Genomic DNA, 27,909 nt, shown 5'->3' with positions numbered 1-27,909 from the left:
TCCATGTACCAATCACTAAGTAGCTCTCTAAATTTCGCTCCCCTTTCACGTGATAGTGGAGAGGGATAATTAGTAGTTACATGCCCACCGAGATCCCTACAATCACAATTGAAGTTCCTGCCAAAGATAATTTCTAAGGACTGATGATTGTTAGATATATTTAGTAAACAGTCATCAAGTTCCTCCAATATTGCATCAATTGTCACCCCAGCAGGATTCCAATATAGTGATGGTATTAAAATGAAGGGGATTTTCGTCGAGTAAGTGTCCACTAATACACCCAACAAACTTGCGGATTCCCAAATCAATTTTGATTTTAAATTAACAGCGGCCTTGTTGTGACCTCTTAGCGGGCGCGCAATACGTAGTAAACCCCGAAATAGTAAAGATATTCATTTTCATTGTTTCCTGTAAGATTAAAATAGTTGGTTGGTTCTCAGGCAATAGCGATGAGCACCAGGACACAAGATTAGAAAATCCACATGTATTCCAGGAGAGAATATTGAAAAAAGTTTTATCATGAAGCTATGGAATAGAGGGCTGGTTTTTCGTCCCCACAATGGCAGTAAACAATGGTTCCAACCATGGCATGCCAGTTGACTTAGCTACCTGTGAGATTAATGCTTGCAAATCGCGTTCAGTATTAGAATTAGGTGTCTGAAGAATCTCTCCAGATAGTGAAGTCTTTGTTAGGGAGAATTCTCTGTCACGGCTAATTTCCCAAACCTAGTGAGTCCCCCAGCAGCTTTGCTGGATTTTGGGGTTTATTTTTTTTCTACTGCTAAGAGTGAGACTCTTTTTCTCCCACTCTTAGGCATGATTTGAGAATGTCCTTTAACTTTGTAATGTGTTTTATGGGCTATGGGGTCTTTTACTCAATAGGGCTTCATGTGTTTTGGTAAGTGTGTTACACAGCACCCTCAGTGCAGTAACACAAGGGTGTCATAGTGACCCCCAAACATAGACTCCATACCCTGGGACTGACTACTGTCTCCCAGGGCATGTAAAGTCACCATTGACTTTACTAGTCTTATATTGTGAACAGAACCAGTACAAACCATCATATCAGTACTGGTAGGGGTAATTAGATTGCCTCTGGGTCTGTTTTTTGAGGGAGCACTGTGCAGTCCCCCCTCGTTGAGTTTCTGGCTGGTGGCAGTGGTTACCACGCAAAATATTCCACCGGAATATTTCCTATGGGATTTTCCCATTCATTTTAAACGCACCACTTTTTTTGGTGCAATGTTAAAGATACCACCGGGTTATTTATTTAATATTTATTCCCCGGTTGGGTCTTTTTGCCAGGACTCGGTTTTAAAATGGCGTTTGTGTTTGCCTCTGTAACTCCAACCCAAGTCGGGCCCTTTGTTCCACTTTTGGAGGGCTTCTGCACAGAAGTCTCCAAAAGTGGTGCCACTCTGTCTGGGTCTACAGGATGTGTGGCAGGGGGGAATAGGCACCCTGGACTGAGTGGCCTCGGCAACTCAAGTCGCACTCTTGTGTGATTGGCCCAGTGGTGAGCCGCCTGGCTCACCACTTAGCATGTTTGAGTGACAGCTAGGACTGATGAATGGGGGTTTTCTGCATAAAAGCAGGGCTTTGGGGACTGGAACTTCAGAAGTCGCCACAGGACCTAAAGAATCCAAAGAGGTAGAAGCTGAGCCGACCTGCAATGACGACACCACCGGTGGATCCCTGCTGAACCGACTCACCACTTCCCGACGACAGAGAAGATCTTCATCCTGGAGAGTCTTCTTCCTTTGAACTGGTTGGGTTAACCAGTTTGCCCTCTTTTCGCCTTCCTGGATCATCTCGTGATCGAATCGCCCGTGCCATGCACCCCGGTGTTGGATAGCCACGCTTCACCACTACTGCGAATAAAAGGGTAGTACCTTTCAACCGGGAAACTCTGCGGCTGGTTTCTTCCCTGGCAGTGCAACGACCTCCAGCTTTCCTCCACGTCGAGATCTTCTCTTCCTCTGGACGAAGCACCGACTTGCAACCGCTGCCAGGAACAACTGCCCCCGCTGGAGCTTTCTCACCATTTCAGGTATTGTGTCCCGCCTGGTCTCACTTGCAACAGACTGTTCAAGGTGTCCCGTAAATCCTTGACTCTCTATCCTGGGGTGACTTGGGACCTGTCAACTAACTTTTCTGAACTGATCAACTCCTTTTGAACTATCTGCAAAGACTTTTAAAGTGTACTTCAACTGGGTGATCTTGGGCACATTCCGCCTTGCTCTCTCCAAGAGTGGGCCTGGCCTATGAACTTTATTGCTCTACAGTAGACTCTGCCTTTCTTGACTTGCTGTGGTTCTTTTAAAAGTGTTGGTATTGTGTTCTTTCCTAATTCTGCCTTTTCCCTCCCTTTTTAAATAATTATTGGAGTGCCAACTTGGTTAAGCGCTCACCCCTGTATTGATAATGAGTGGTGTTCTTTTACTAGGACTTGTCGAATAATTAATCAGGGAGGTGTATATATCTCTAGTGACTGTGTTTAAACTTGCTTGACATATTAGTGCCAGTATATTTTTTACAAGTGTGTTTTTAAATAAATAATTATATACTTTTATACCAAAGCTCTGGTCAGCGTTTGCTTGTGCTACTGTATTTTTGTACCTAATGTGTATACTCTATATACTGCCTAACTCTTCTTGAGAGAAGTCTGACTGGTCAGCCACAGCTACCAGGTCAATCTGGGTGGTACAGACTGCTACCAATTGGGTTTACTGCCAACACCTGTAGTCTTAAGCCTTTTGCAGTGGTCCCTAAGGGAACTGCACAGGTTTCTGCCTAACAGTCTTGCAGGCCGATTCATGGAATTAATGTGCGCTGAAAATATCGGCGCAAGTGTGCGAAAACGTGCGATTCGCAGTGAAAGAGCGAAAATAGCAGTTCAAGTGCGAATATCGCAGGGAAACCAGCGCACATCTATTCATGGAAGTCCGTGCGTGAGTAAAATCTGGGATGTGCGCTAAAAAAGTGCGCGGCGCACGCCGGCGCACAGGTCATCTAACGGCGTGCGCTAAGGCCACAGCGAAAGCGTACATAGCGCGGCGCACATAACAAAAGTAGGCGGAACACTGGGCGTGACACGCGGAATGGGGAACAACTCGTGAAAATGTGGGCGTCACGGGGGAAGTACAGGAGGCAAGTGAGCGGAACGCCCACACGCTCGCCTACAACACGTATTCATGGAATCGAATAGGGCAAAACAGCGCACGGGCAAAGACGCGCACAGGCCTAAACACATCCGCCACACGAAGGCAGGCGGTCGCGTCCCTGCGCATGAAAAAAATGTGCGCCAAAATGTGCGCCCACAAAAAGCAGGTATATACAGCTATGTAGAATGTCCCATACTGTGGGCCTCTAGGACAAATGATGTGCAAAGGGGTACGCGACAAACACGGACACCCGCTGTGTAAAAAATAGCATGTGCGTGTATTTCGGGGGTGCGCGGGAAGTTCTACACACCATTTGCCCTATGGGAGCGGGGTACGTGTATTACAGGGGTTTGCGTGAAGTTTCACACGCGATAGGCCTGGGTACGTGTATTTCAGGGGTGCGCGTGAAGTTTCACACGCGATAGGCCTGGGTACGTGTATTTCAGGGGTGCGCGTGAAGTTTCACACGCGATTGGCCTGGGTACGTGTATTTCAGGGGTGCGCGTGAAGTTTCACACGCGATTGGCCTGGGTACGTGTATTTCAGGGGTGCGTGTGAAGTTTCACACGCGATTGGCCTGGGTATGTGTATTTCAGGGGTGCGCGTGAAGTTTCACACGCGATTGGCCTGGGTACGTGTATTTCAGGGGTGCGTGTGAAGTTTCACACGCGATTGGGCCTGGGCGAGCAGGGTACCACTCACCGTCTGCCTTGCATGTAGAAGAACGCGTAACCAACACCCACCCGCTGTGAAGTAATAGCGTGTGGACCCCAACGCCTGGAAAACACACGCACCGCACCCCACGAAAAGCACATACAGGCCCGTGCGCGATACGTCACAGACGCGCTTACGCGCTGAGGGCCTTTGGTCCAATGAAATCGCGTATGCGTGCTGACGCGCCTACGTGCTAAGGGACTTTCCACGAATTACATGCTGACGTGCAAGAATTTCACGTGCCAAATCACTCCGTATCAAGCTGGCCACGCGAAAACACACGGAAGACCACGCTCCTGCCCAAAAGGCAGAATTACTGCCCCCCAGGGCCCGACCATCCTCCCACGAGCCATCTGCTGCTGCCTGCTGCCATCGTGCCCTGCCATTTTGTGCCTGCACATCTGCCATCTGCAGGGGTCCAGTTGCTGTGTCCACCCCTGCGGATCATCACGCACCAACAAGTAAGGACGGGACAGGATCTGGGACAACTTTCTGGTTGTCATCAACGCGGAGGGGGTGGCAACCCGTAACATCAAGCAAGTCAAGAAGCGCTGTTAGGACTTGAGGTCCAGGACCCCCTTAAAGGCCTGGCGCCTCGTGGAGGGGGGCCGGGGCCGCATGAGTACCATCCAGCTGAGGGTCCTGGAACGCGTACGCCCAGCGCTCCACGCCCAGATTCTTGAGAGGCAGACCCGTCTGGAGTTAAGCGGTAAGTGGCCAAGCATTGCTGTGTGAGACAGGGCATGTTGCAGTGTGCTGGTTGTCTGATACTTGCCTGTATGTGTGACATAGGCCATGTACGTATGTGCGTGTGCAGGGACATCATGGTCATGCATGTGAGACCAGTAATGTGTGAACCACATGGTTGGTGCATGTGTTCAAATGCAACATGGGGAGCTCTATGCGGAATGGACACATGAGAGCATGCCAGTCTCTGTTCCTGGACATGGGTGGGGGTGAGGGGTGGGTGCTGATGCCATGTGCATGTATGGTGTCCATGTCTGTGTGTCTGACCTGCGTGTCTGTGACTTGTGAATGCCATGGATGCATGACACATGTCTGTGACAATGTTCAGATTCACTGATGCAGCCTAGTCATCCTTGTAGCCACTGTGTCTGGGGTGTACGAGGCCAGATGGATGAAACTACGGTGAAGTGTGTGCATGTGATAGGCATGACCCATGATGCATGTGAGTTTCAAACCAACATTGTATGTTTCAAGAGTCCCTTGGACATGTATGCTAATGTCCATAGCATGCGCCATGCCTGTTACTGAATGTGTTTTGCCTGCACTGACCCATGTGTTGTGGAGGGACATGATAGAAGTGATGTTTGACAGTGCCACTCATCTGCCATTGCTTCCTGTCTAGGGGACCATTGTACAGTACCCTGATGGTTGTGTTCAATGTCTCCCTCTACACAGCGGCAAGTGAAGAAGAGGGCGAAGATGGCGCTGTGGAGCAAAGCGGCGCGGATGCCCCCACGGCTGCAGCGGAAGGGGTGGGTGTGCCCCCACAGGGGCTTGCAACGGCGGAAGACGGTGTGGAGCCATCCAGGTTGGTGGTTTCCACAGAGGAGGAGGAGGAGGAGGAGGAGGCCGCTACTGAGCTGCACATGGGGCCTGGTGGGGGTGGTACCACTGGTGCAAGTGGTGCAGTCCAGGAGCAGGGGCAGGAGGCAGCACAGGTCGCCGTGGAAGGGCCTGTGCATGTCACTGTCCCTGACACTGTGACTGCACCACCATGCACCAGCAGGGATGCCCCATCCCAGGCCCGTTCGCAGGTAGGGGGATGTCCATGTCATCTGACACTCCTCTACCTGCGGACGAGTGGACCCCTGGCCATATGGAGAAGGTCCTGATTGGTGTCGCGTTGCGCACGGGTGTCATTCGTGATGACGTGCGTGCTTTCTGGGGGGGGGGAGCACGCACGTCATCACGAAGAGCAGCGTGCCAACGTGGCCCAGTTGGGAGCGACCATGGTCGGGGGTTTCGTACATGTGTCGGCCACTCTGGCGACCCTCTCCTCCTCTGTGGAGGCTATGCGCCAGTCGTTCTCCATGCCGTCTTCCGGCCCAGATGCCACCAGGGCCCCCTGTGGACCTGCCCCGACCAACGCAGCCAGCCCGGTGGGGCTGCCATCCCTGCCACAGTCGGGAGTCGGAGGTCCAGCAGGGGTGGACACACCAGCAACTGGACCCCAGCAGATGGAGGATGTGCCGGCATCATCGGGCAGGGCACGTGCACGACTGCGTCGGTGGATTCCATCAGCCTGGATGCCGTCGTGCTGGCAGAGGCAGTTGCGTCGGAGGCAGCGGCAGGCTCGACGTGGGAGGCATCATGGCTCGGGGCCATCTACATCAGAGGGGCAGACATCGGCCGGAGGGTAGGAGAACCCTGGAATGGGAGTGTCTTCCGTGTGGCAGCGGTTGGGCCAGCAGATAGGTGCGGAGCGGCGGCTGGCGGAGGAGGAACGTCTCACAATGGTCAGGGCGGAGAACTCCATGCGCAGGGCGCTGAGGCGGGCTGAGTGCCTCGAGGGTATTAGCAGGGAGTTGGAGCTGGACACCGCATTATCCATGCGAGACCTCGGGGCCAGTGAACATGCCCGCCTCCAAGCCATTGAACAGGAGTTCGATGATGCCCTGGCCCATGACATCAACCAGTGAGCCGTTGGACTTGCCCGCCGCCATTGTATATAGTTCATTAGTGTAGTTTCCTTTCTTTTTTTTCCCTTTGGGGTGCATGGACTATGCCCCACATTTTTGTATATAGTTGTTTATTCTGTAGGCTTTTTTGTAGGTTTCCTTTGGACAGTTGGGCTCATGGACACAGGATTTCATCCTTGTAAATAGTTGGAGTGTGCATTTGTCGGCTTTTTCTTTTTTGATTTTACCATGGAGCAATGGATTTTACTTTTTCATTTCGGTTTGGATTTGCTTTGTTGGAAGGATACTTTGGAGACATTTTTGATTTCATATATTTTGGATTCTGATTTCCTTTTTTTATCATTATGTGACATACTGCATTGTTTGCCTTATGTCCATTGTTTGGTATTTGATTTTCTTTCACCACATTCTTTGTTCAATACATTTGTTCCCTTACTTCAATGTGTGGTATTCTCTCATTGGTTTCATGCATGTCACGATGTGGGTGTTCACATTCACTGGCACCCATTGTGTGTGTGTGTGACGGACATGTGCTGACGTACATACATGCCATTTGGGTTGTTTCTTGTAATGGTCATTTCAATGAGGGCTGTATGTTATGCTTGGTTGGTTATTTGGGCAGGGGTGGCGTACCGTGGGATTTTGGTGGACATGAGGGCCATGATTGTGGGTCATTTTGACATGTTGGGGGGGGGGGGGACATGAGTGGGACATGAGTGGGGGCCTGCTGGCAGGTGCCCCTGACTGCTGGGGGTTGGGGGTGCTGGGGGACATGAGTGGGGGCCTGCTGGCAGGTGCCCCTGACTGCTGGGGGGGTGGGGGTGGGGGTGCTGGGAGACATGAGTTGGTGATCATATTGCAACGTGACATGTGGCTTGGCTGAGGGGCATGCCCATGGTGGATGGGCTGCCTGCGGGACATGACCAGGGGTACAGGGTAGTCCCCTGTGGTGTGAGCTGCCTGCAGGGGCCGTGGAGGGGGTAGAGGGGACACCTGGGAGGACCCACACTGCCAATTCACGTGTAAAACTTCCCGCAAGCCCCTGAAATACACGTACCCAGGCCAATCGCGTGTGAAACTTCCGGCGAGCCCCTGAAATACACGTACCCCGCTCCCCCAGGCCCAATCGCGTGAGAAACTATCCGTGAGCCCCTGAAATACATGTACCCAGGCCAATCGCATGTGAAACTTCCCGCGCACCCCTGAAATACACGTACCCTGGCCAATCGCGTGTGAAGCTTCCCCCGCACCCCTGAAATATACGTACCCAGGCCAATCGCGTATGAACCTTCCCGCGCACCACTGAAATACACGTACCCAGGCCAATCGCGTGTGAAACTACCCGCGCACCCCTGAAATACACGTACCCAGGCCAATCGCGTGTGAAACTTCCCGCGCACCCCTGAAATACACGTACCCAGGCCAATCGCGTGTGAAACTTCCCGCACACCCCTGAAATACACATACCCAGGCCAATCGCGTGTAAAACTTGCCGCGCTCCCCTGAAAAACACGTACCCTGCTCCCCCAGGCCCGATCGCGTGTGAAACTTCCAGCGCACCCCTGGAATACAAGTACCCAGGCCAATCGCGTGTAAAAATTCATGCGAACAACAGTTATACACGTAACCCACTCGCACAGGGCCTTTAGCGTGTGGAAGTTACTGCGAAACCAGTAATACACGTTCCCCGCTTGGCGTTTGCTGTTTGGCAGTCCGGTAAACTCGTCCAGGGTTGGCGCAGCCCTTTGCGCTGGATTGGGGATTTTGATGGCTTTTCCTTGCGCAAGGGTGTTCTTGGGGGCGTAACTGGCGCTGCTGCAGGGTCGCTGTGCCATGGCTGCTTTTGGAGGCTAAAATCCATGAGTACGCTGTGCGCGGAAATCGATTTTAGCGCACGCGGCTGGCGCAGACATTTGCACGGGAACACTGTGCGTCAGCCGCGTCCGCCACTTTTTTGTGTGAATTTCTATGAATTACCCCCTTAACAAGCGAAGGATTAATATATGCTAAAAAATCGTCCGCAGTTGATTCTAGTTCAAAGGTAAATAACTTAAGTCCATGGTTTTTTATCTCTTCACGATTAAACCAAAGGAATTTCAAGATGGTCTCTGAGCTAAGGTAACATAGAGCTCTGTAATTGTTAGTCTGAGCTATGGATACTCTCAAAATATCCTCTGATTGAATCATTCTCAATTGTGGGATGCGTGAAAAAAGAGCCAGAATAAAAGAACGATTAATGCGCCTCCCGGCCATGGTGGTTGCATCCCCTTCAAAGCCAACCAGATGAATCTTTTTATCTACTTCGTTTGCGGTCACCTGATTACTATCTCCAGTTCATACTGGAGGTGAATTTTCCTCTCGGACCAGCTGCACTGGTATAGACGATGGAGAATAAGTAGGTTTTTCAATGTTCGAAGGTCTCCCATTAAAAGCATATCTCTAGATTTCTCGTGCTCCGTAATCGATATTCTCAAAGGTTTTCCGTACTAAACTGGAGGAGGGGATCATTTCTATTTTTTCCACCTCCGATGGAATAAAAGATGATAGCTTCTTTAATGTTTCCGCATTAAATGAGCTTTCTTGGAGGGCTTTTTTCAGAATGTTGAGTGGATCATGAGATGTCTTATAAAAATCTACATTGCTATTTTCGGGCAGAGATCTTCTAAGAGCAGGACTGTGTATAGAAATGCGATTTATAGCAAAAGTAGTATTTGTCTCCTCCTTCTCCATAGAGATTTTCATTTTGGAAGAGATGGTAGATTCCTTCATCGCTTCCATGGGTGGCGGGAGTGTTTTTTCTCTAGCACTAAAAGATGTAACAGGGTCAGATTCACCTTTTCCAGATTGGCCTTCTATGTGTGCAGTTTTGCCCATGCCATTTGACATATGTGAGACATTAACATTATTACACATCTTTGCTATCGAAAGAGGCTCAGGACAGCGTAATGTCTCGGAACATACAGCACTATATGATTTTACTGGAAGCAATTTGGAATAATAGAAGTTGTGTCATTGTGACTAAATTGATCAAGTGTGGTTTCTTTCCTAGTCGTACAGCTTTGTACCGAAATCGGAAAGTAGCTGTTTAGGTTAGGTTTGATATTATTGAAAGTAGTTGGTTTAGTCACTTTACTCTCTACTTCAGTAGCTCTAATTTCAGCAATGTCCACAGAGCTTTTTCCAGATATATCAGTAGGCATGGAATCGAGACTTGGCGATTTCACTACTTTCATACAAGTTTTAGAGCAAATATCTGCTTTTTTGATTTTTAGTAAAGATTTTTCTTTCAGGTTTAGCATCGGTGTGAGAGCTTCCTGACTTTCCTTTGATAATTGCTGGACGTCAATACTTTCCTCATCTGAAATAACTATTCCCACCTCTTGGGCTGCAGTTTGGGAGGGGTCGGGTAATAGTGGTGTCACATTGTTGACCACCTTATCACCAGACATTTTAGCCATAGCTTCCTTTCTCCTCTTAAGATATCTTTTTGTTGCTCTTAAGTGTGCTTTTTATGCACGACGTGACATGAACGAACAATTCTCTTCCACGGGAGAGCCTTCCTGTTCTCTCTTGTGGTGCTCATTAATTACTTTCACTAATGTTGAGGGACTGTCCGGAGTGTCATCCTGTTGAGGTATCGGAGCAAAATGTGTTGTAATTATCAAATTCATTGCCTCAACAGATGCTTTCAATTGTTTTATTTCGTCAGTGCAATTACACATGGAATGGACAGTAGAGGTAGCTGACTGAGAGAAAGACATGGTTCCTATTTCATCACTAGGTTGATCGCATTTTGCTAGTTGTGACGGAGGTAAATGAGTTACATGGCTGTTGATAGATCTTATAGTGTCAGCAGCAATTATAAACCCCTCAATCTTGTCCATTTGAGAACATAGGTGTTGTATTGTCGTTTTAACATTTTTTAACTCTAAATGGGTCAAATCATGTCCTTTATCCAGTAGGTCAAATATCTTGATGATCACTGGAAAAGTGCACAGAGATTGAGTATCTTTCTCAATAGGCCCAATATGCACCGATCTAATTGTGTAGGCCTAATAAATACATCAGTTGATTCAGGAGAATAAGATAAGCGAGGTGCCAACACTTTGTGATTAATATCCCGGTGGCAAACCTTTTCATGCTCATTGGCAAAACTTAAATCGCGGTCGTGTGCGAGATTGCAACATGATGCTTTTTCAGGGGGGTACAGACGAGCGGGGTTAGCATACAAATAGCATGAGATATCTGGTCGTCAAGAGCAACCATATTTTTCATGGTGCAATCATGTTGTTCGTTAAAAGATTGGTTAATCACTTGGGATGCAGGACAGCTTTCATGCACAGGGTCAGGATGCCGTCCTGTTGAGCTATGATTCTTTCAATGACCAGATAAAGATACAGGAGAAATAGTGAATGGTGAACTCTTTTCAGTGGCGTGAATCATCGCCGCGTGTGGAACTAAGTTTTGCTGGATGTTACCCTCCGCCATGGTGCCTGTAGTTTTTACTTCTGGAGTGGAAGATTTGTTATAAGACGTGCGACCATCTATGCTGGTAGATGTAAGAGGGGGTGCTATGGTAAGCGTAGCCAACTTGTTGCATTTGCTCCGCAAACCCCCAGCCATAACACTAATTATCGTGGGGTTTTCTCCCTTTTTATGATCAGAGCTCTATAATTAGTTGGCGTCTATAGAAAAAGTAAGAAAAAAGGTACGAAAAAAATCAGTAGCTTGGCTCAGATGTCACACACACCTACGCAAAGTTTTACCAACATTCAAACTGTCCGGTAGACAAAGAAATTTGACAGCAATTTGTCATCAAACAAAGACTGTTTTTAATATCCACTGGTCTTTACGAGTTATTACGATCAGCCCTTTGCTTACCGTGCATCGCACAGCAAACAGCCAACAGTACTCCGTACTTCCTCGGGTGCGCGCGCAGGGGGCTGGGTATTTAACTCTTCCCAGAGGGCGGGATGTAAGTATCACGTGAGCGCGGGCTCAAGCTTCTAGGATACGAACAGAGAACGGTCACTATCAAAGGTGGAGCGGTGTCACAAGCTACACAGTTTACACAATGCAAACACGGACCAACATTCAAAGGTGCCAATATTAGCAGAACAAAGTTCGTAATTGTTCGTAAATAGTTACTTTCTTAAAGGTCCAGTGTGCTTTAATCCCAAAAACGGTGCAGCATTGAAACCCGTCCTCCTGTTCAAGTTTCATTCAAGTATAGAGCGTGAGACACAGAAATCCTCAACAGCCAACAGTACTTCCGTACTTCCTCGGGTGCGCCAAATTGTAATTGCCTGGTTGCAATTAGGAGATCTTGGGACCTGCCGGACCCTTATAACACTCTGCAGGCTTCTTTCTTGTCTCAGTACTAGAGTGGTGAAATGTGTTGCTAGTGTTCACTACTCCTAGTTGCCTCATCCTCGTACTTATAATACAGTGGTTTTAATGAGGGTAAATGTGGGGAGATGTGTTGCAATAGCCTATAAAGGGCAGTAAAGGGTTGGATTGGTCTTCATAAGGAAAACAGGGATACCATGTCTCGCCTATAGGTACACCACTCTGAATTTCCAACCACCCTCCACCCATGTGACCCTCCCTCGCTTCTCCACTCCTGGGTCAGCATCCAAAAGCGATGACCTTTCCGTGGTTACCTGAGAAGAGGATACAGGGGTAAAGGAGTGAGGATACCCTCAGGTTTCTCACAGTACATAATGTCCACAAGAACATGTAATCGAAAGTACAATAAGAGAAGAAAAATGCAATAAAACCAAAACAAGGGCAAAAAAACACAATTGGTGTGTTCTAATCTTTGTTTATAGGTGTATCTTAATGACAACTAAGAGACAAACACCTGCTTAGCATACTATAATTTATTCAGAATACATGCTATGTGATGTTAATGGGACAGTGGTCTGAGTGAATTTAGAACAACATTGGATGGTATAGACATTCATAATACCTGTGTATGATGGCACATGCAATAGTAGAATCATTTGATTGTGCATATCGCTATGCACAAGTGGGTAATGCTATTGAACAGTTCTGTTAAGAGGATTATGGGTAAAATAAATGTAGTAGGGAAAGGATTAGTTTGGCTTGCTCTTCAAAGTTAAAACATCTACAGTGGTAAAGTTGTTATATTTATTATTCTTACGCTTAATAGGGACATTTTGCACACCCCTACATATGTATAATTAAAGCTGGTTATAGCCAGCTAACATACACTGGTTTTTTGTACCTGTTCAAAGCCTACACGTTGAGAATACGATGAACGTACATGACATTAAAAACAAGTCTAGTTGTTTAGGCTAGACTAGTAGCAATAAGGCAAAGATTCTAGATGTAAAGTACCTTGCCAAAGCAAATATTGATGGTCAAATGATCATGAGTAGGTCCAGGCCCTGTGTTTAGTATTGGAGGCTGCATGTGATGAGTAGGAAGGGTGTTTTATTCTCTTTGTGTGAAGCTTAGCACACCTTTTGGCTCGGCGGTGTTCATGCTAAAAGAACATGAACTGAAGGTTTTACTTTAAAATTGATCAAACATTTGGGTTTTCTGTTTTAGCTTTGACCATGTTCATGAAAATCAAACGAAAACCACTAACCAACTGTTCTTGGATTTATACAAATTATACTTGTAGAATCAATATGGTTATTTTGTTTTAACAATTGTACTATAACACGTTTTCAAATGGCAACACCAACACTGTCTAATCATGCCAATTATTTGGATGTTGAGGCAATCAAATGGCAAGTCATGGTGGACTGGACACTCGCTGGGAAGCAAGGATGCACCTGAGCTGTTGCACAATTGTGGAACGGGCGCAAGAGCTGAGGAGAATGGCACCAGTGGAATGGGCGCTGGTGCTGTAGAGGATGCTGTCATGAATCATGCGTAGTCCTTACAGCAACCCTACCTAAAGTCTCCTCACAGGTGGCCAGGGGACAGTAGCCACTACCTGATCCTTACCCTGGGGATGTGTTAGCCATGAGGATCACCTGGGAGGTGAAGGATCCCAAAGGAGTGGGAGGACTCAATTGGGTGAGACGCTGTATTTGTTTACTGTGAGAAACCTGAGGGTATTCTCCCTAGCCATCCCCGTCTGTAAATCCCTTATTCAGGTGGCTTGGGAAGGGGCAATGCTCTCAGACCCCAACCACATGGGTGGACGGAAGAAAGAGAATCACCTGGAAAGGGGCATCAGAGGTTGTGCTCAGGGAAAGACCCCAGATGAGAGACAAGACCTTTGAAGCCTGCATAGGCTATATTACATCTACATCCCTTCCTCAAAGTGATTGCCTACGGCCGAGATCCAATGACCCCTCCATATCCAGCAAATCCCCCAGGAACCCTAACCCTGTTGCGTTAAAAAAACACAACTCCCAGAATCCCTATGTTTCTGTTTCCTATCCACAGCCCTCTGATCATGGTTTTTCTCACTCCCAATCTATTTGGATCAAACACAATTCCCCCTGTTTATTTTCCAACTATAATCTTGGTCATTCCCATTTGCTCCATAAACCTCCCTTTTCCGACACAAACATTTTTCTACATCATAGCATACAACAGAGTCAGGCAATTGACCAGAACCAAATACACCTGACGGCCCTTTCCCTTCCCCACATGGATAAAAGGTGGAGCACAAGAGCAGAATACGAGCAAGGCAGACAGCACAACATGAGAGCTAACTCATTTCAAGAGGAGGAGAAAGACGGCGGATACCGAGAGGGTGAAAAGGAGAGAAGCAACCTTGCCCTTTCCGACCAAGGCCTGTGAAACCTATGCAGAAGGAACCGTAAGACTGCAAACAATAGCCAGCTTGTGTTGCTGCAGATGTCAACGGTACACAAGACCCTCCTCCACTGATAACCTAGCCAGGGATAGAGGCTGGTGTCTGTGGTACCAACCTTGACTCCAAAGAGGAAGAAAGCCAAGCGGTTCATCACAGCCAGTGAGTCGAGGGGAAAGTCGATAAGAAACCGAACTTGGTTGTTGAACGAAAAGTTTCAAACGTCTAATTGAACTGTGAAAGTTAAAAGAACTATTGATACGAAAAGGGGGAAAACCAGCAACAGAGGAGTCCGGCACCATGTGGGTGCTCACTCAGGAAACTCTGGGTGATTACCTGATTTTGAAACTACCATAACCAGAAGACATTGGGAAAGGTGAGAATGCCTCAAAGTGGTCATAAAGGGTCTTGTAAAATCCTCTGTACAGTCAAAAGTCTTTGACTGACAGATGATTGTGAAGCTAAGAGGTGAATCCTGCATCGTAAAAGTTGAATGAGAAAGACACGATTGACAAGAGTGAATCCGGATGCTGATAAAGATGGAGCGAAGTCCCGAAATACAGTGTGTTGACAAGAGTGAACCCGGCAGAGGGATGTCCACAGTGAACAGTTTAAAAAGACCGTAAGATTTGCAAAGACACAGCAAATTTGCATTGAAAGCCATAGGGAACCCGATTGAGGGAGGCAAATAGTCGGGTCGGAACTGCGCCTGGAAGAGGGGGATCCGACGATGAAAAGCAAACACCCAGCGACACGTGAATGCAACAAAGCAAAGTACAAGAGGGGAAGCCTTTTGAATATATGACATGCAAGAGTGACACCAGACAAATAAAGGCTGATATTCGAGAGGGATCTGAACCCGGAAGAGCGGAAACCCAGGGGTAAAGAGCTGCCACCCACATAAAGGCACGAGAAGAAAAACTTTCGAACTTTTGGTTGAATCTTACTTTGAACCTGTCAGGCCCTCAAAAGCAGGAAGATCAAGCTATTGGAGGTCCTGGCATCATTAAGAAACATTCTAGGGATCTCTGCCCGGAAGAGGAGGATCCAAGAGTGAAAAGCATCACCCAAAGTGCAAACAGAGAAGAACTTTTTGTTTATAAATTAGAATACATCAGGCCCACGGCTGCAAGATACCTTTTGTAGAAAAGAGACTTAACCACTGAAGGCCCTGATTGCGGAACTGTTAGCTCGTGCTGGGAAAGCTGGAGTGTGTGCTCTGCTCCAAAGTCCCACCTTGTCCCGTGCTGAAAATGTGGGAAAGGAGACCTCAAGTACTGCATCCTGACTTATCATTTATGAACGCTTCCTTCATTCTTAAGAACATTATCCCACACTTCTTTTTGTATTTCGCGTAAGGATTGGAAATGGGTTTTTCCTAGTATAGGCCCTTTTATTTGACACATCGCCACTAGGACTGCCTTATTATTATTTGATGGTCGAAGCTTGCTCCCATCTTAGATTTATGTGTAGATGAGGCATTTTTCCAACCTGCATTTGCAGATTAGTAAACACCCTTGAACTGTGATCACTTGTGCCGGTCTTTACTGTTGCCACCATGAGTTCTTTACACTACTGTGAGAAACCTGAGGGCATCCTCGCATCTACTCCCCATGGGTCCTCTTCTCAGGTGGCCAGGGAAAGGCCATTGCTTTTGGATCCTGACCCTGGGAGTGGAGAAGCGAGGGAGGATCACCTAGGTGGAGAGTCCTTGGTGATTGGAGAGAGGACGTCCTTAGTGGGGGCACAGTAATCCCCCTTCCCATTCCAAGATGAACCTGTAATCCCAGCCGTATTTATGGGCTATTGTTACCCCTTTCCCTCTAACCAGGATAATAGCAGACAAAAGTATCAATCTAGAAGCTACTGAAAGCTGGCGGAAAGGAAGAGGATATCCACAGGCGAGACACGGTATCCCCCTTTCCCTTATGAAGACCGGCCCAACCCTCCCCCAGCCTTTATGCGCTATTGTAACACATGTCCCCACATTTTCCACCATTCAACCCACTATGGTACTGGAACAAGGAAGAGGCAACTAAGAGTGGTGGACACTAGTAAGTAATTTCACCACTCGAGTACTGAGACGAGGAGGAGGCCTGCAGAACATTGTAAATGTCAAGTATTTCCCTTTAACTATGGTCAGGCAATTGAACTAAATGACCATCACCTGTGGTCACTAAGTAAGCCCAATGGATATAAAAATGCGGGCTGATCACTGTGAAGTGGGGACGCCCAGCAGGCTGGAGTGTGGAGCTGGCTCTAGCTGCAAGATGGCGATACAGAGGGACAGGAGCTGGAGGTGCGAGAAGCTGTGTCTGGCAAGGACCAGAGACTCCGGGGCCGAGGCAGGCCCAGAGAAGGTCGGTAAGTCCTATGCACCCTCTGTGTCGGGCAAGAGCAGGAGCTTTGGGGCGCTGAGACTCTGGTAGTCGCGGACCTGAATGAGAGCGAGCAGGTCTCTCCCCGACCTCTCCGAAAGAGGAGCTGAGAACGTGGAAGCGGGAAAGGCACAGCGAGGAAAGGAACGAAGCCAAAGAGAGCTTCCGCCTGAAGCCAGTAAGTGCAGCGCTCCGAAAACCTGCAATAAGCCTTTCCTGAGTGTCAAACGTTTTGGAAACTGTCATGAGCACTTTTGAATATTGAAGCGAGGACTCATAATCTTGAACAGAATCTAAAGTGGTTTCAAGGGTGAAACAGATACGTTTTGAAAACCAAACAAACTGAAAGCATTATTGAATACCGTGCAGAAATGAAGCAACAAGGAAATATGACTGAATAAGCAATTTTGAATGCTGTCCAAATAATGAGCATGTTTTGAGTGGAATACAACCAACATTTTGCAGGTGGCAAATACCACATAGTGAATTGAAAGAAATACAAGTGTTGGCAAAGGAAGCACATTTTTTTATTGATTTAGCTGTTAAAAACACCTTTTCAATACACAAACACATTTTTTTTTGTTGATATAATCATAAAAATAGCAGCAGAATTTAAGAAAAATTCATATTCGAATGTACAGACTCAAGCAGCATAGATGTTATTGCCCTTCATCTAGTAAATACACAGACATTTAGCTGATACATTATAGAAATAAAACAGATACACTTCACAAATAATTCACTAACATTATGAAAAATAAAAATAAAAAAAAGGAGGGGTTTCCTCTTATTTCGTTTTCGTGCTGCTTGAGACTTCGACTTCTTCTCAATTAACTTTATCCAAATTTAAAGATAGTAAAAAGTTGGTTAATGCAATCTGTAAAAAATAAGTATTGGAGCACAATAAAAAGGTCCATCGCATTTCTTGGTCAACAGTTTCTATGATGGGTAGCACTTTTAAAAAATGCATTAACCTTTGAGCACTCAATTGAGTACAATAACAGACTAGATGTTCCAATGATTCTGTGGTATTATCTTGCATACAGAATCGACATGCTTGTAGTGCTCGTGATCGCAGATTTTGCCTTGCCTGAACCTGATAAGTGGGCCATCAATCAAATCGTGCCCTCAGGAAGCCTGCTCTTAATTTAGCAGAAGGAAATTTTAAAAGATAAGATTCAGGGCATTTCATTGGTTTGGGCCAGAAGCGAAACTTACATGGTTGACAATACTTTTGGCATTTATCGATGGTATTGGACCAATCTAAGTAATAGAATGTTTTTTTGGAACCCACAGGATTGGCTATTAACATATAAATTGAAATATTTATAGATGCTAAAGCTTCCAAACAAAGATTAATCCATAGTTTTACAAAGTTCTTGTCAGTTGTTAACATGTAGTCACCTATTACAGATAGCATATTAATTTTTTGATTTGCCATGAGACATTTACGGAATAACATACAACATCGCCAAATATAGACCGCATGTATGGAAATAAGGCCTACTTCGTATCGCAACCAGGCGCTTGGAACACAATGGGGTAGGTTGAGTACAGCCCTCCAAAACTTTCCTTCGAGTCTCTCAAGATGCAAGTGATTAAAATTCAATAGGGTTTCAGCCCCATACAGGATGGAAGGGATTGCTTTCATGGACCAGTAAGTTATTACCGGTTGGATTGTAAATTTCCCAAATTTGTGCAATATGATTTTAGATTGCGAAATTGCTGTAGTCAATTTTGCCTCCATGCGGTCAGTTTGACTATACGGTTTGACCGAGCCACTAAATTCACAGCCCAGATAAGTATATGATTGCACAACTTCCAGTGGAATATAATTGAATGTCCATTTAAGTTTAAATTTATGCAACCGATTTGCCTTATAAACTACAATCTGTTTTTTTTAGTGTTGATTATCAATTGGTTCTCGATTAAATACACATTAAATGCATCAATGAGGTTCTGTAAGCCCTTCGGCGTTTTTGAAATAAGGACTATATCATCTGCATAGTTTAAGTTGGTAACTTTTTGTCCTTTAAGGACTGGAGCATCAGAGGCGATCTGTAGAAAAATTGAGGTTAGGTCATGGATGAAATAATTAAAAATTGCTGCGGCCAGTAAACAGCCTTGCTTTAGGCCCCGATCTGTCTTGATTGGGGCGGACAACAAGCCATCTAAAGTGAGCCTTACACGAATCGATGTAGCTGCATGAAATGCGTGAATGATATCGTGGAGGTCAACAGGTCAACAGAGGACTGGGGGGCATTTGTCTCTTGTTAGTTTCATCGTAAGCAGGGCACGTGAGACAGTGTCAAAGGCAGCATGTAGATCAATGAACGCAAAATAAATGGATTGTTTATGAGACTGACTGTGGGCTTTTATTGCATTTAAAGTTAACAGGTTTATACAGGTACCCATACCTGAGACAAATCCCGTTTGCTGCCGATCTCGTTTGGCAGTGAGGTCCGTCCAAAGATTGAATTCGATTAAAACTAATTCAGCAATAAGTTTTCCTGGAACGTCTGGGAGGGCAATTGGACGGTAATTACAAGGATCAGCACGATCACCCTTCTTATAGATCGGGACTATGACTGAGCATAGCCACGAAGCTGGCAAGATACAGCGTTTCATGATTTCTGCAAAAATGACATGAAGATTTTTTGCCCATAGCCTCGGATTTTCTTTCAGGATGGAGTTGTGTAGGCCGTCGGGACCAGCGGCTCGGGAGGGGCTCAACTTTGCGATCAGCTCTTCGAGTAGGGCAGGGGAGCAGGTAATTTTCCACTGAGTTTTGGATTGAATCTTATATTCATTATGATGGAAGAGCGGGTCACGATATAAGTTTGAAAAATGTGCAATCCAGGCAGCTTCGGTTACCGCACCAGTTTGAACATGAGCTTGTGATAAATTAGAATTCGAATTGAGGAGGCGCCATATTTCAGCCGAATTCCTGGACCAGATTGAGCACAGCATGGCTTCGCTATCTTGTTGAAACATCCATGCTCGACGTCCGCGAATCCAGTTCGAGTATTTACATTTAATAGTTCTTAGTGCACTGTGAGTATTGATGTTATTTAACTTGAGGATGAGTCTCTTTTCTTGGCGATATTCGGCCCTGCGTGCTTTGATTACAGGGTCATAAAGATGTTTGTTTTTTTATATTTGGGTTTGGTACAATTGTATTCCGGAAGGGTTCTAGAAGGTCAGTATACTCAATCAATTTATATGAGTTGTCTAATGCAAACAATGCATTTGAGAACTGCATAAGGGTTCCCTTGGACCATTTTAGACGTTTTTTTGCATTATTAACCGTTAGATGTTGGGTCGACCATTGTTTGATAGAGGGGGGTACCTGACCAGCTAAGTTGTAATGAAAGAAGATGGTGATCACTTGTAGATTGTGCAATTATCTCAAATGAAATAACACTACTATACATAGATTGGTCAATGTACATATAGTCAATAATGCTTTGACTCTTGCCACGCTGCCATGTGGGTTTCGGGGGGATATCACATTCCACTGAGCCATTTATTACTCGCATATTACGCTCATACATAAGATGGGACCAGGTGGATAAGGCCCTTGTCTTGTTTTGGCTAGCAGAGGATATGCAGTCCATATTTAAATCACCCATAATGAGGGTGTCAGTGATACCAGGTGTAGCCGAAATTTCATCTAACAGGTCCGTTAACCCCGCAAAAAAGGCTATGTCGGATAGTCCTGCCGGATTGCGATAGATGTTAATGAGGGCTATTACATGGTCACTGTGGGTGATCTTTACTAGCTGGATAAAAATACTGACATGTAACCATGCCTCAATTTTGAACCCAAGTTTCTTATTAGCTGCAACCATTAAACCTGATGAGGGGCGACCACGTAATCCCATCTTTGCTGGTAACAAAATGACATCAAAATTGTCCCAAGTAGGAGGGACCAAATACCAAGTCTCCTGAAGTGCAATTATAGCATAGTCAGTCAAGGATTGTACAGAAGTATGCAAATGAGTGTAGCCTCGGGTATTCCAGGAGGCTATTTTGGTAACATAAGACTGAGATGCAATTGATGGTTAATTATTAGGGGGTTGGAGGTCATCGCAAGAACTGTAGTATATTTGTGATAGATGGTGTGGAGGGGCCTCTACACGTTCCTCTAAGCGGTCCGGGTCTTGCGCCAATAAGAATCCTCTTGGCTAACCATATCGTATTCAGGACAATGCCTGAAGGAATCCAAAGCCTCACAATTGCTGTCGAATCATCATTCAAATATTCTACTTGAGCTATATCATGGGATGTCAAATCTTCTAATTCTAGGACATCGCTGAAAATATTAAGTACACTTTGTCTGTTTAAATTATAGGTTGGATGGGAACCTTCACGGCATTTCAGAATCAGAGTATGACAGGCAGAAGCCATAGGAATAGAGTGCCGGGAAAGGGTATTTTTCGAGGGCTTCAAGCCATTACCATGGAGTGAATGTGTGTGTCGTTCCGAAGTATATTTAGGAGTCACTGGTATCAGGCACGAAGGGCGTTTAAGAGCATGCGCTTCACCATGGGTTGCCGGGTTTGGTAGTTTTGCCTGTTGTGCCACCGGGGAGGTCCAGGATACTGATTTTGATGAAATATCAGTGGATAACTTCGTTAGTTGTTGGGGTTGACCATGATTACGCTCGTCCATATAGGCATCAAGTGCCTTGCGCATTTCCCTCAAAATCAGAGATCTTTGACATTCTGATTCAGTAGGTGTGGGCACAGGTAACACGCTGTCCGTTTGGGGGGTTGGTGGCTTTGTTATCGCCAGATCATGGTGTTTGGCATTGGAGCCAGAACTAAAAGCGTTGACCAGAGCGTCCAGTGGTTCGTAAGCTTCAATGGTAGCAGGGGGGGCTTGGTCATTGGAATGCGATAACGGGCTAATTGGGACAGCTGAAGTGATTTTTGGAACAACTAAAGCGTCAGCACAAGGAATGGAAATTTTCTTGAAAAAAGCATTTAAAGATGCTTTAGTCAAGCGTGCAGCAGGCATGTTTTTGGTTTTCCTTTTTTTTTGTGGTTGTTGTTTAGCAGTAGATCTGATGATCTTCTTAATTTTTGGTTCAAGTCCAGGGACAGTGCCATGAGTAATAATTGGTGCAGACACAGGGGGAGGCGTATTGTCCATCACAGGGACCATCACAGGGTCGTGCTCTATTGATTCTTGTACACTGACCCATGAGTTATTTAGAGGGTTCATGTGAACAAGAGACTGTTTTGGAGGGCTTGTTGTAATTATGTAAGGTACAGCAGGCAATACGGGATGAATTGTAACGCTCGGTGGAGCTGACCTCGCTGCAAGTGTCTTGTTGGTTAAGTCGATGCACGATATGCCTGGTCCTAAAGAGAGAGAAGCTTGAGGAGCCAGGTTGACTTTTTGTGTCCATAATAATAAGTCATCTAGCTTTGATTCTTGTTTCGTTATTTTAGCATCCAATACTTCAAAGAGTTTGAACATAGATAATAAGGTTGTGTTAATTGCTGTCAAGGTGGTTTGTAGCAATTGTGGGTGCATTTCAGCAGAATCGCACTTTGGCTGTATTATAGGGCGCCGCGGGGTTGGGTGTACATAAGAGATTGCAGGTATAGAGTGGTCTGAGGATGGGGGGTCAGAGTATGGACTATGAGGTGAGTTGTGAGGAATGCGAATCGGTATTGGTGACTCGCACTGACTTGCATAAAGAGAAACCTCTTGATTATCTGGGGAATCGGAAGTATAGTCAGTTGACATAGAGGAGTCAGAGGAACTTACAACCAATTGCGGGAATTGTTGGCATGGTGAGTTTAACATGGTGTTGTCAGATAGTTCGCCAAGTGCCGTTAATCCCGCAATGGCCTTGATAAATGGTCGTTGTATTGGTAAACCAGAGCTGGTGCTTGATTTGTGTGACTGAAGGGCCTGTGAATTCAGCTGAGCATTTGGTTTCGGTGTTGATAGGGAGGTCAGATTAAATAGTGGTGTGCTAGGGCCTTTCGCGGTGCTAGGACATGGAGTCAGCACGATGGACTTATAAGAGAACAGATTTTTGTGTACAGTGTTCGAGTTGCCATTAGGGCTATTGCTAGCAGTTATCATAGGAGGCATGCCAGATTTTAATGAATAAACCTGTCTACGCTTTGACATGGCTCACAGACTAACGGCCCTATGTTAGAGCAACAGCTAAGAGATGAGAACTTGGACCACTGGGCAACAGTGAAAGAAAAAAAAAAAAAGAAAGGGTCTCTTTTGGGCACTTACTTTTCTACAGGGTTAATGGGAAGGGCCACCTCCACCGTAAAAGCGACAAAGCGGGGAAGCGGTACTCAGACCAGTACTCGCCCGTGTGCGCGCGCGCGAACAATTTGTATAGGTGAGTGACTCCTCCCACAGCCAATCGCCGTGATAGGGGGTGGAGTTGGTGGAAACAGCCGGAAATAGGCAGAACTGGCGGTGCAAACGCCAAAACAAACAGAGATTAACTCTAGAAACAAACAGAAAAACACGTTGTCACTTTCACTTGGGTAATTTTCGTGAGTCAATAAAGTTCGACTTCATAAGGTCGGTTCGTCACCTTTATAATAAAACAGTCCAACTTCAAAGGCCTCAAGGAGCAGGAGCAACAAAACAAGAACAGCCGGTAGTGCGGGTAAGCGGTACTCAGACCGGTACTCGCCCGTGTGCGCCAACCAACCAAGTTAATTGTGACTAGGCTAGCCACAAAGTGTTGGAGGAAAATGATCCTGATACAAGAAACACTTTTCACTCTCAAGGGAAAGCAGTGGTCAATTGTTGCTAAAGCAGATAGAAAAGGGGTATTGGTTGCGTGACCTTAAATGGGTTGTCCGACAACAGTGCATTGACTGAGTGCCCTACGTGAAAAGCAAATCCGGAGTAATCAAGAGTGTTAATATCAAAAGGAGCAAGTCAGTGAAAATATACATGAAAAGACAGACGTGCGGTGGTCAACCAGAGAAAATGACCAGTGGTAAGAAGGTTGGAGAGGATCCCAATCCTTTGAGAACGGTTATGTTTTGAACTTTGAACCTTCTATCTTGAATTTGGAGAAGGGGACCCTGAGACTTTGTGTAACTGCTTTAAACTTGGCAAGGGGAGCTGGAAAGTAAGCCAGGAGCTGGATGAAGCGCAGAACTTTGTTTGGAACACTATTTATTTTATTGCTGACATCCCTCCCTACACATTGTTTAGCTTTGGTAGAGAGGGCAAATACAGGTTTTTCCACAGACAGACTTTTAAGTTGAACTCTTTGACTCAGAATTTTCTTAGTTTGTTTTGGTCGGGAAATCCCACCTTAACTTGGGGCAAATTAGGCCTTCATCCATCCTGACAAATTTAAGTTAAATAAAACAAGTTTGTTTGAACTTTGAATCTTTCTTGCTTCATGATGCCTTCACACTACCTTGATGGAAAAGATGTCGGTGGTGCCAGAATATGTTATGGCTTGTCAGAGTGAGATTTCTTGTTCTCAAGCTATTCACGCTGGGGTTATCGAGGCTTGTCTTAATCAGTCATTTAATAGACACAAAGCTCCCCCTGATGATGTTGTTCACATTTATAATAGTAAGAACTCTTGTGGTCAACAATATAAAATTAAATGTGAACGTCAGAACATGCCTATGTCAGGTTTTAATAGAACTAGCATTCCTTTGATTTCTAAACAGTCATTGACTCCTTTTCAAGATCCCCCTGAAAACCTGATTAAAGAAAGACGTGAAGTTAACTCATTCAAAAGTGATATCAAAGAAAAAGAAGCTAATTGTACCATTGGGGTCTTCAAGTCCGACAATGCCCAAAGTACTGGGACGAGGAAGAGAGATCTGGAGGCATTAGACTGCAAGGTGCATTCTAAGGAATTCAATGAACCACACCTGAGAGGGACTACTAAGGAGTATAAAAAGCTGCCTCAGGTGCCGCCCATAAGTTGTCTTGTTTGCAGTTATTGTAGTAGTAGCAGAAGGAGCAGAACGTGGAGTAATGTTTGTGACTTCACATTGCAGCTGCAGCCGAGATTGAGGCACAGCAGAGACACCGTAGCCACCACATACTGGAAAGCGGATGCCGGTTTCTTGATGGTCTTTGCCCTCAAGCACTGTGCCGCCAGAGATGTGGGTGGGATTGTTAATTAAAGCTTTCCCCCATAAGATCTCCTGTGCAGAGGCTGCATGCCTGGAAGCCTTCTATTTGAATGTTTTTCCCGAAGTGTAGTGCAATCCGATGGCAGGCGAACACCACAACACTTCTGGAGCGAGGACCGCTCATTCCCTGACCAGCGCAGACTGCAGGGAGCAGGAGAATGCAACTTACCTGGAAGCAGGCAGCAGAAGTTACAAAGGCAGCTGAGCGAGTGGACTCATATGCAGCACATAGTGAGTTCACTAGTTGAATGTGAACCCGGGACACTCGGTGATCGCCCGCTGGCCCGTGCTTCTAATTTTGAATACCGAATTAATGCTAAGAGGCACAAGTGGAGGATTAGGTCTAACTTTGCATGCCAAAATAAGGCATATCATTAAGGTGGCATATAAACACATTTGGGGCAATAGTAATTTAGAAAATGATAAAAATCACAATTGCCAAAGCCAAAAGAAGGCAATAGGAAAACACGTTTACAACAAACAATATTGCCCCAACCCAAGTAGGCCGGTTAAGAAAAAAAATGGTAGTCATCAAGAGAAAGAGGCAATAATTTAGAAAGACCTAAACAAGCATTGCCCAGACCCAAGAAGAGCGAGGGTGATTAAAAGCCATAATCCATATCGAATTGATGCAAAAGTGGGGAAGCAAGTGTGGCAGAAGAGCTGCCCTCCTGATAATCAGTATTTAGGAGTGGAGGAGTGGAGGAGTGGAATCTGCATCTCAGGTGACAATCCCAAGGGTGAAACCAGCACCATCAATGTGCTTTTATATTCACCCAGCACCAGTATCCCAGAATGAAGTTGTTATTGATTTTGTTGAAATTAAAGGACTTTTATGAAGTAGAAGAGCTTCCCTCCTGATAGCCAATACTCAGGAGGAGAGAAGCATAATCTGCAATGGAAGAGGCATAAACAGCATCAGTGTTAATCATGTCATAGAAGAAATGTTTATATGTGAAGTTTTTGAAAGGCAAAAGACTTTGCTAAGTTGCTGTCAAATGAACCTTACCACATAAGTACTTGCCAGAGAGTTAGAAGTTTGTGTTCCAGGCAGGCAAGTATACCAGGGCAAGGGACATTGTAGTGTAGGACCTGGCAGGTAAGTGGGCAAGGTGGAAGATATTAAAGTACTGTGGTGTGGTTAAAGACTGTGGAAAATAAGTGGCAAATCCACTACCTTTTATTGTGAATCATTGTTGCATTATCCTGACAAACTATTTCTGTTGTATTAAGGAACTGTAGATGTATGTTGGTTCTGAAGAAGAAGTTGTGTTGAACTTTTTGTTACTAGTGGAAAACTACAGATTTGTTATTTCTGATGGAACTATTGGGAAGACCTATTGAGCGACTTCTTGAATCAAGAGTATTGTTTTTCACAACTGTTAAAAAAGGACTTTTCCTATTTTGAACTGGGGAAAGAAAATTCCTGCTTTGAATCTGGGGAAGGAAACATTACCCAGATCACAAGGAGAAACAGTTATTAAGTGTATGTTTGATATAACTGTGGTTTTGTTATACTTTGAATTGCCATACATTTCCTTCATATGTTTATTGTATGTATAAGTGTGAGGGACGGATTATTTGTGTTAGAGTGTGTCCTTTAGTTATTTTGAGAAGCAGGCAAATTATCTTTAAGCTAGGGATAGTGAGGCGTATATCAAACTCTTTTAAGTAAATAAAATGGCATCTTATGAAAAAATCTTCACAAGTGTACGCTTCACTTTTCTGACCTCTCACAATGCCAATTGCATGAATGGCACCACTGCCATGGAGGGCGACGCCAGAGACAAGCAGATGCGGCAGGTGCAGGGAGAGAAGGACGCTGCTAGCTGGGACAACCAGCCTCAGCAGGCTTTATTGCCATTAGGAGTAGAGGCCGTATGGAGGAGCAGGTCCCAATCACCTCTACGTATCCAAGGGGAAGAGCGGGGGCAGAGGGGAAGACACCACCAGGCTATGATGGAGTTGTTCTCAGAACTAATGGGTTTACTAGATTTAGTTGAATATGTTCCCATTTTTAAAGCCAATTTGTCTATCTTTTATACTTGCTAATTATCACTTAATGTTTGATTCATGTATTACTTACAAGACTAAAAGTTGTAACCCATGTAATGCAGTTAATCAGGGTGTTTCTGGGCTTGACAACAAGAAGTACCTTTTAGTATTCTTTGCCCTTTTGAGTGAGTATTTAATCAAGTGATGTGAAAAATGATGTAATGCAGCAATTGTCTGTCATTAAAAATGTTATTTTGTTTATAGGGGGAAGAGGTTTGTTGCTATGAAAGTTGTGAAAAGTGCCCAGCACTACACAGAGACGGCTTTGGATGAAATCAAGTTACTTAAATGTGTAAGTATTTAGATGGGCATTCAGATTTCTGTGATGGTATACTAACTTTAATTTGTAAATACATCTGCAATATTAGCATTTTACCTTTTTTGCAGATATCATAGTACAAATCTAGTCTTTTATTTGAAGATAAACCCATGTCATGTATTTAGGATATATTGGTGTGTACATGTCCAGCCTTCTCAAGTTGAAAACCACTGGGCTGCCAATTAGCACGCTAGGAGGGGGCGCTGGCCAATCGGGATGATCAGAATGCAGTCTGGTACAAGCCTGAGTTCCGAGCAGCCTGGGTGCTGCGGGCCAGTGCCACCTTCCCTTCCCTGCTTCTCGATCCTTTCCCCACCCTACCCTTCAACTCTTAGCACCTGTGTAGTTAACTACACAGGTGCAAAGAGTGTCTATTTTTAATATATAACAAAAGACACTTACCTTTTCTGCGCATCCCTGTGCCGTGGTTCAGAGTATCAACATTGAAAACTCACTGAGAACCACGGACACGGTGCCGGGCCACGCAGAACAGGTAAGTTTCTTTCTGTTAAAAAAAAAAAGACTCCATTGACACACGTGTAGGAAACTACACAGGTGCTAATGGTGATATGCCCTTCAGCGGCGGGCCGTCCCTGTCAGTAACCACACCTCCACCCTCATTAAGGGATCTGCGCTTCGCTCTGGCCCTT

At 45.5% G+C, this 27,909-nt stretch overlaps 1 protein-coding gene across 3 annotated transcripts in view; it reads left to right on the top strand.

Annotated features, from left to right (window-relative positions):
• SRPK2 (SRSF protein kinase 2) overlaps positions 1-27,909 on the top strand; it is a 1,693,306-nt gene that overhangs the window by 903,201 nt on the left and 762,196 nt on the right. For all 3 annotated transcript variants that reach the window (XM_069629122.1, XM_069629123.1, XM_069629124.1), the window contains one exon: positions 27,145-27,232. In XM_069629122.1, the coding sequence (XP_069485223.1) occupies positions 27,145-27,232 (88 nt within the window). The remainder of the gene's footprint in view (positions 1-27,144; positions 27,233-27,909) is intronic.

Source organism: Ambystoma mexicanum, chromosome 12, assembly GCF_040938575.1.
Source record: "Ambystoma mexicanum isolate Mex_15411 chromosome 12, UKY_AmexF1_1, whole genome shotgun sequence".
Taxonomy (NCBI): Eukaryota; Metazoa; Chordata; class Amphibia; order Caudata; family Ambystomatidae; genus Ambystoma; species Ambystoma mexicanum.
This window is presented reverse-complemented; position numbering and strand designations above follow the sequence as displayed.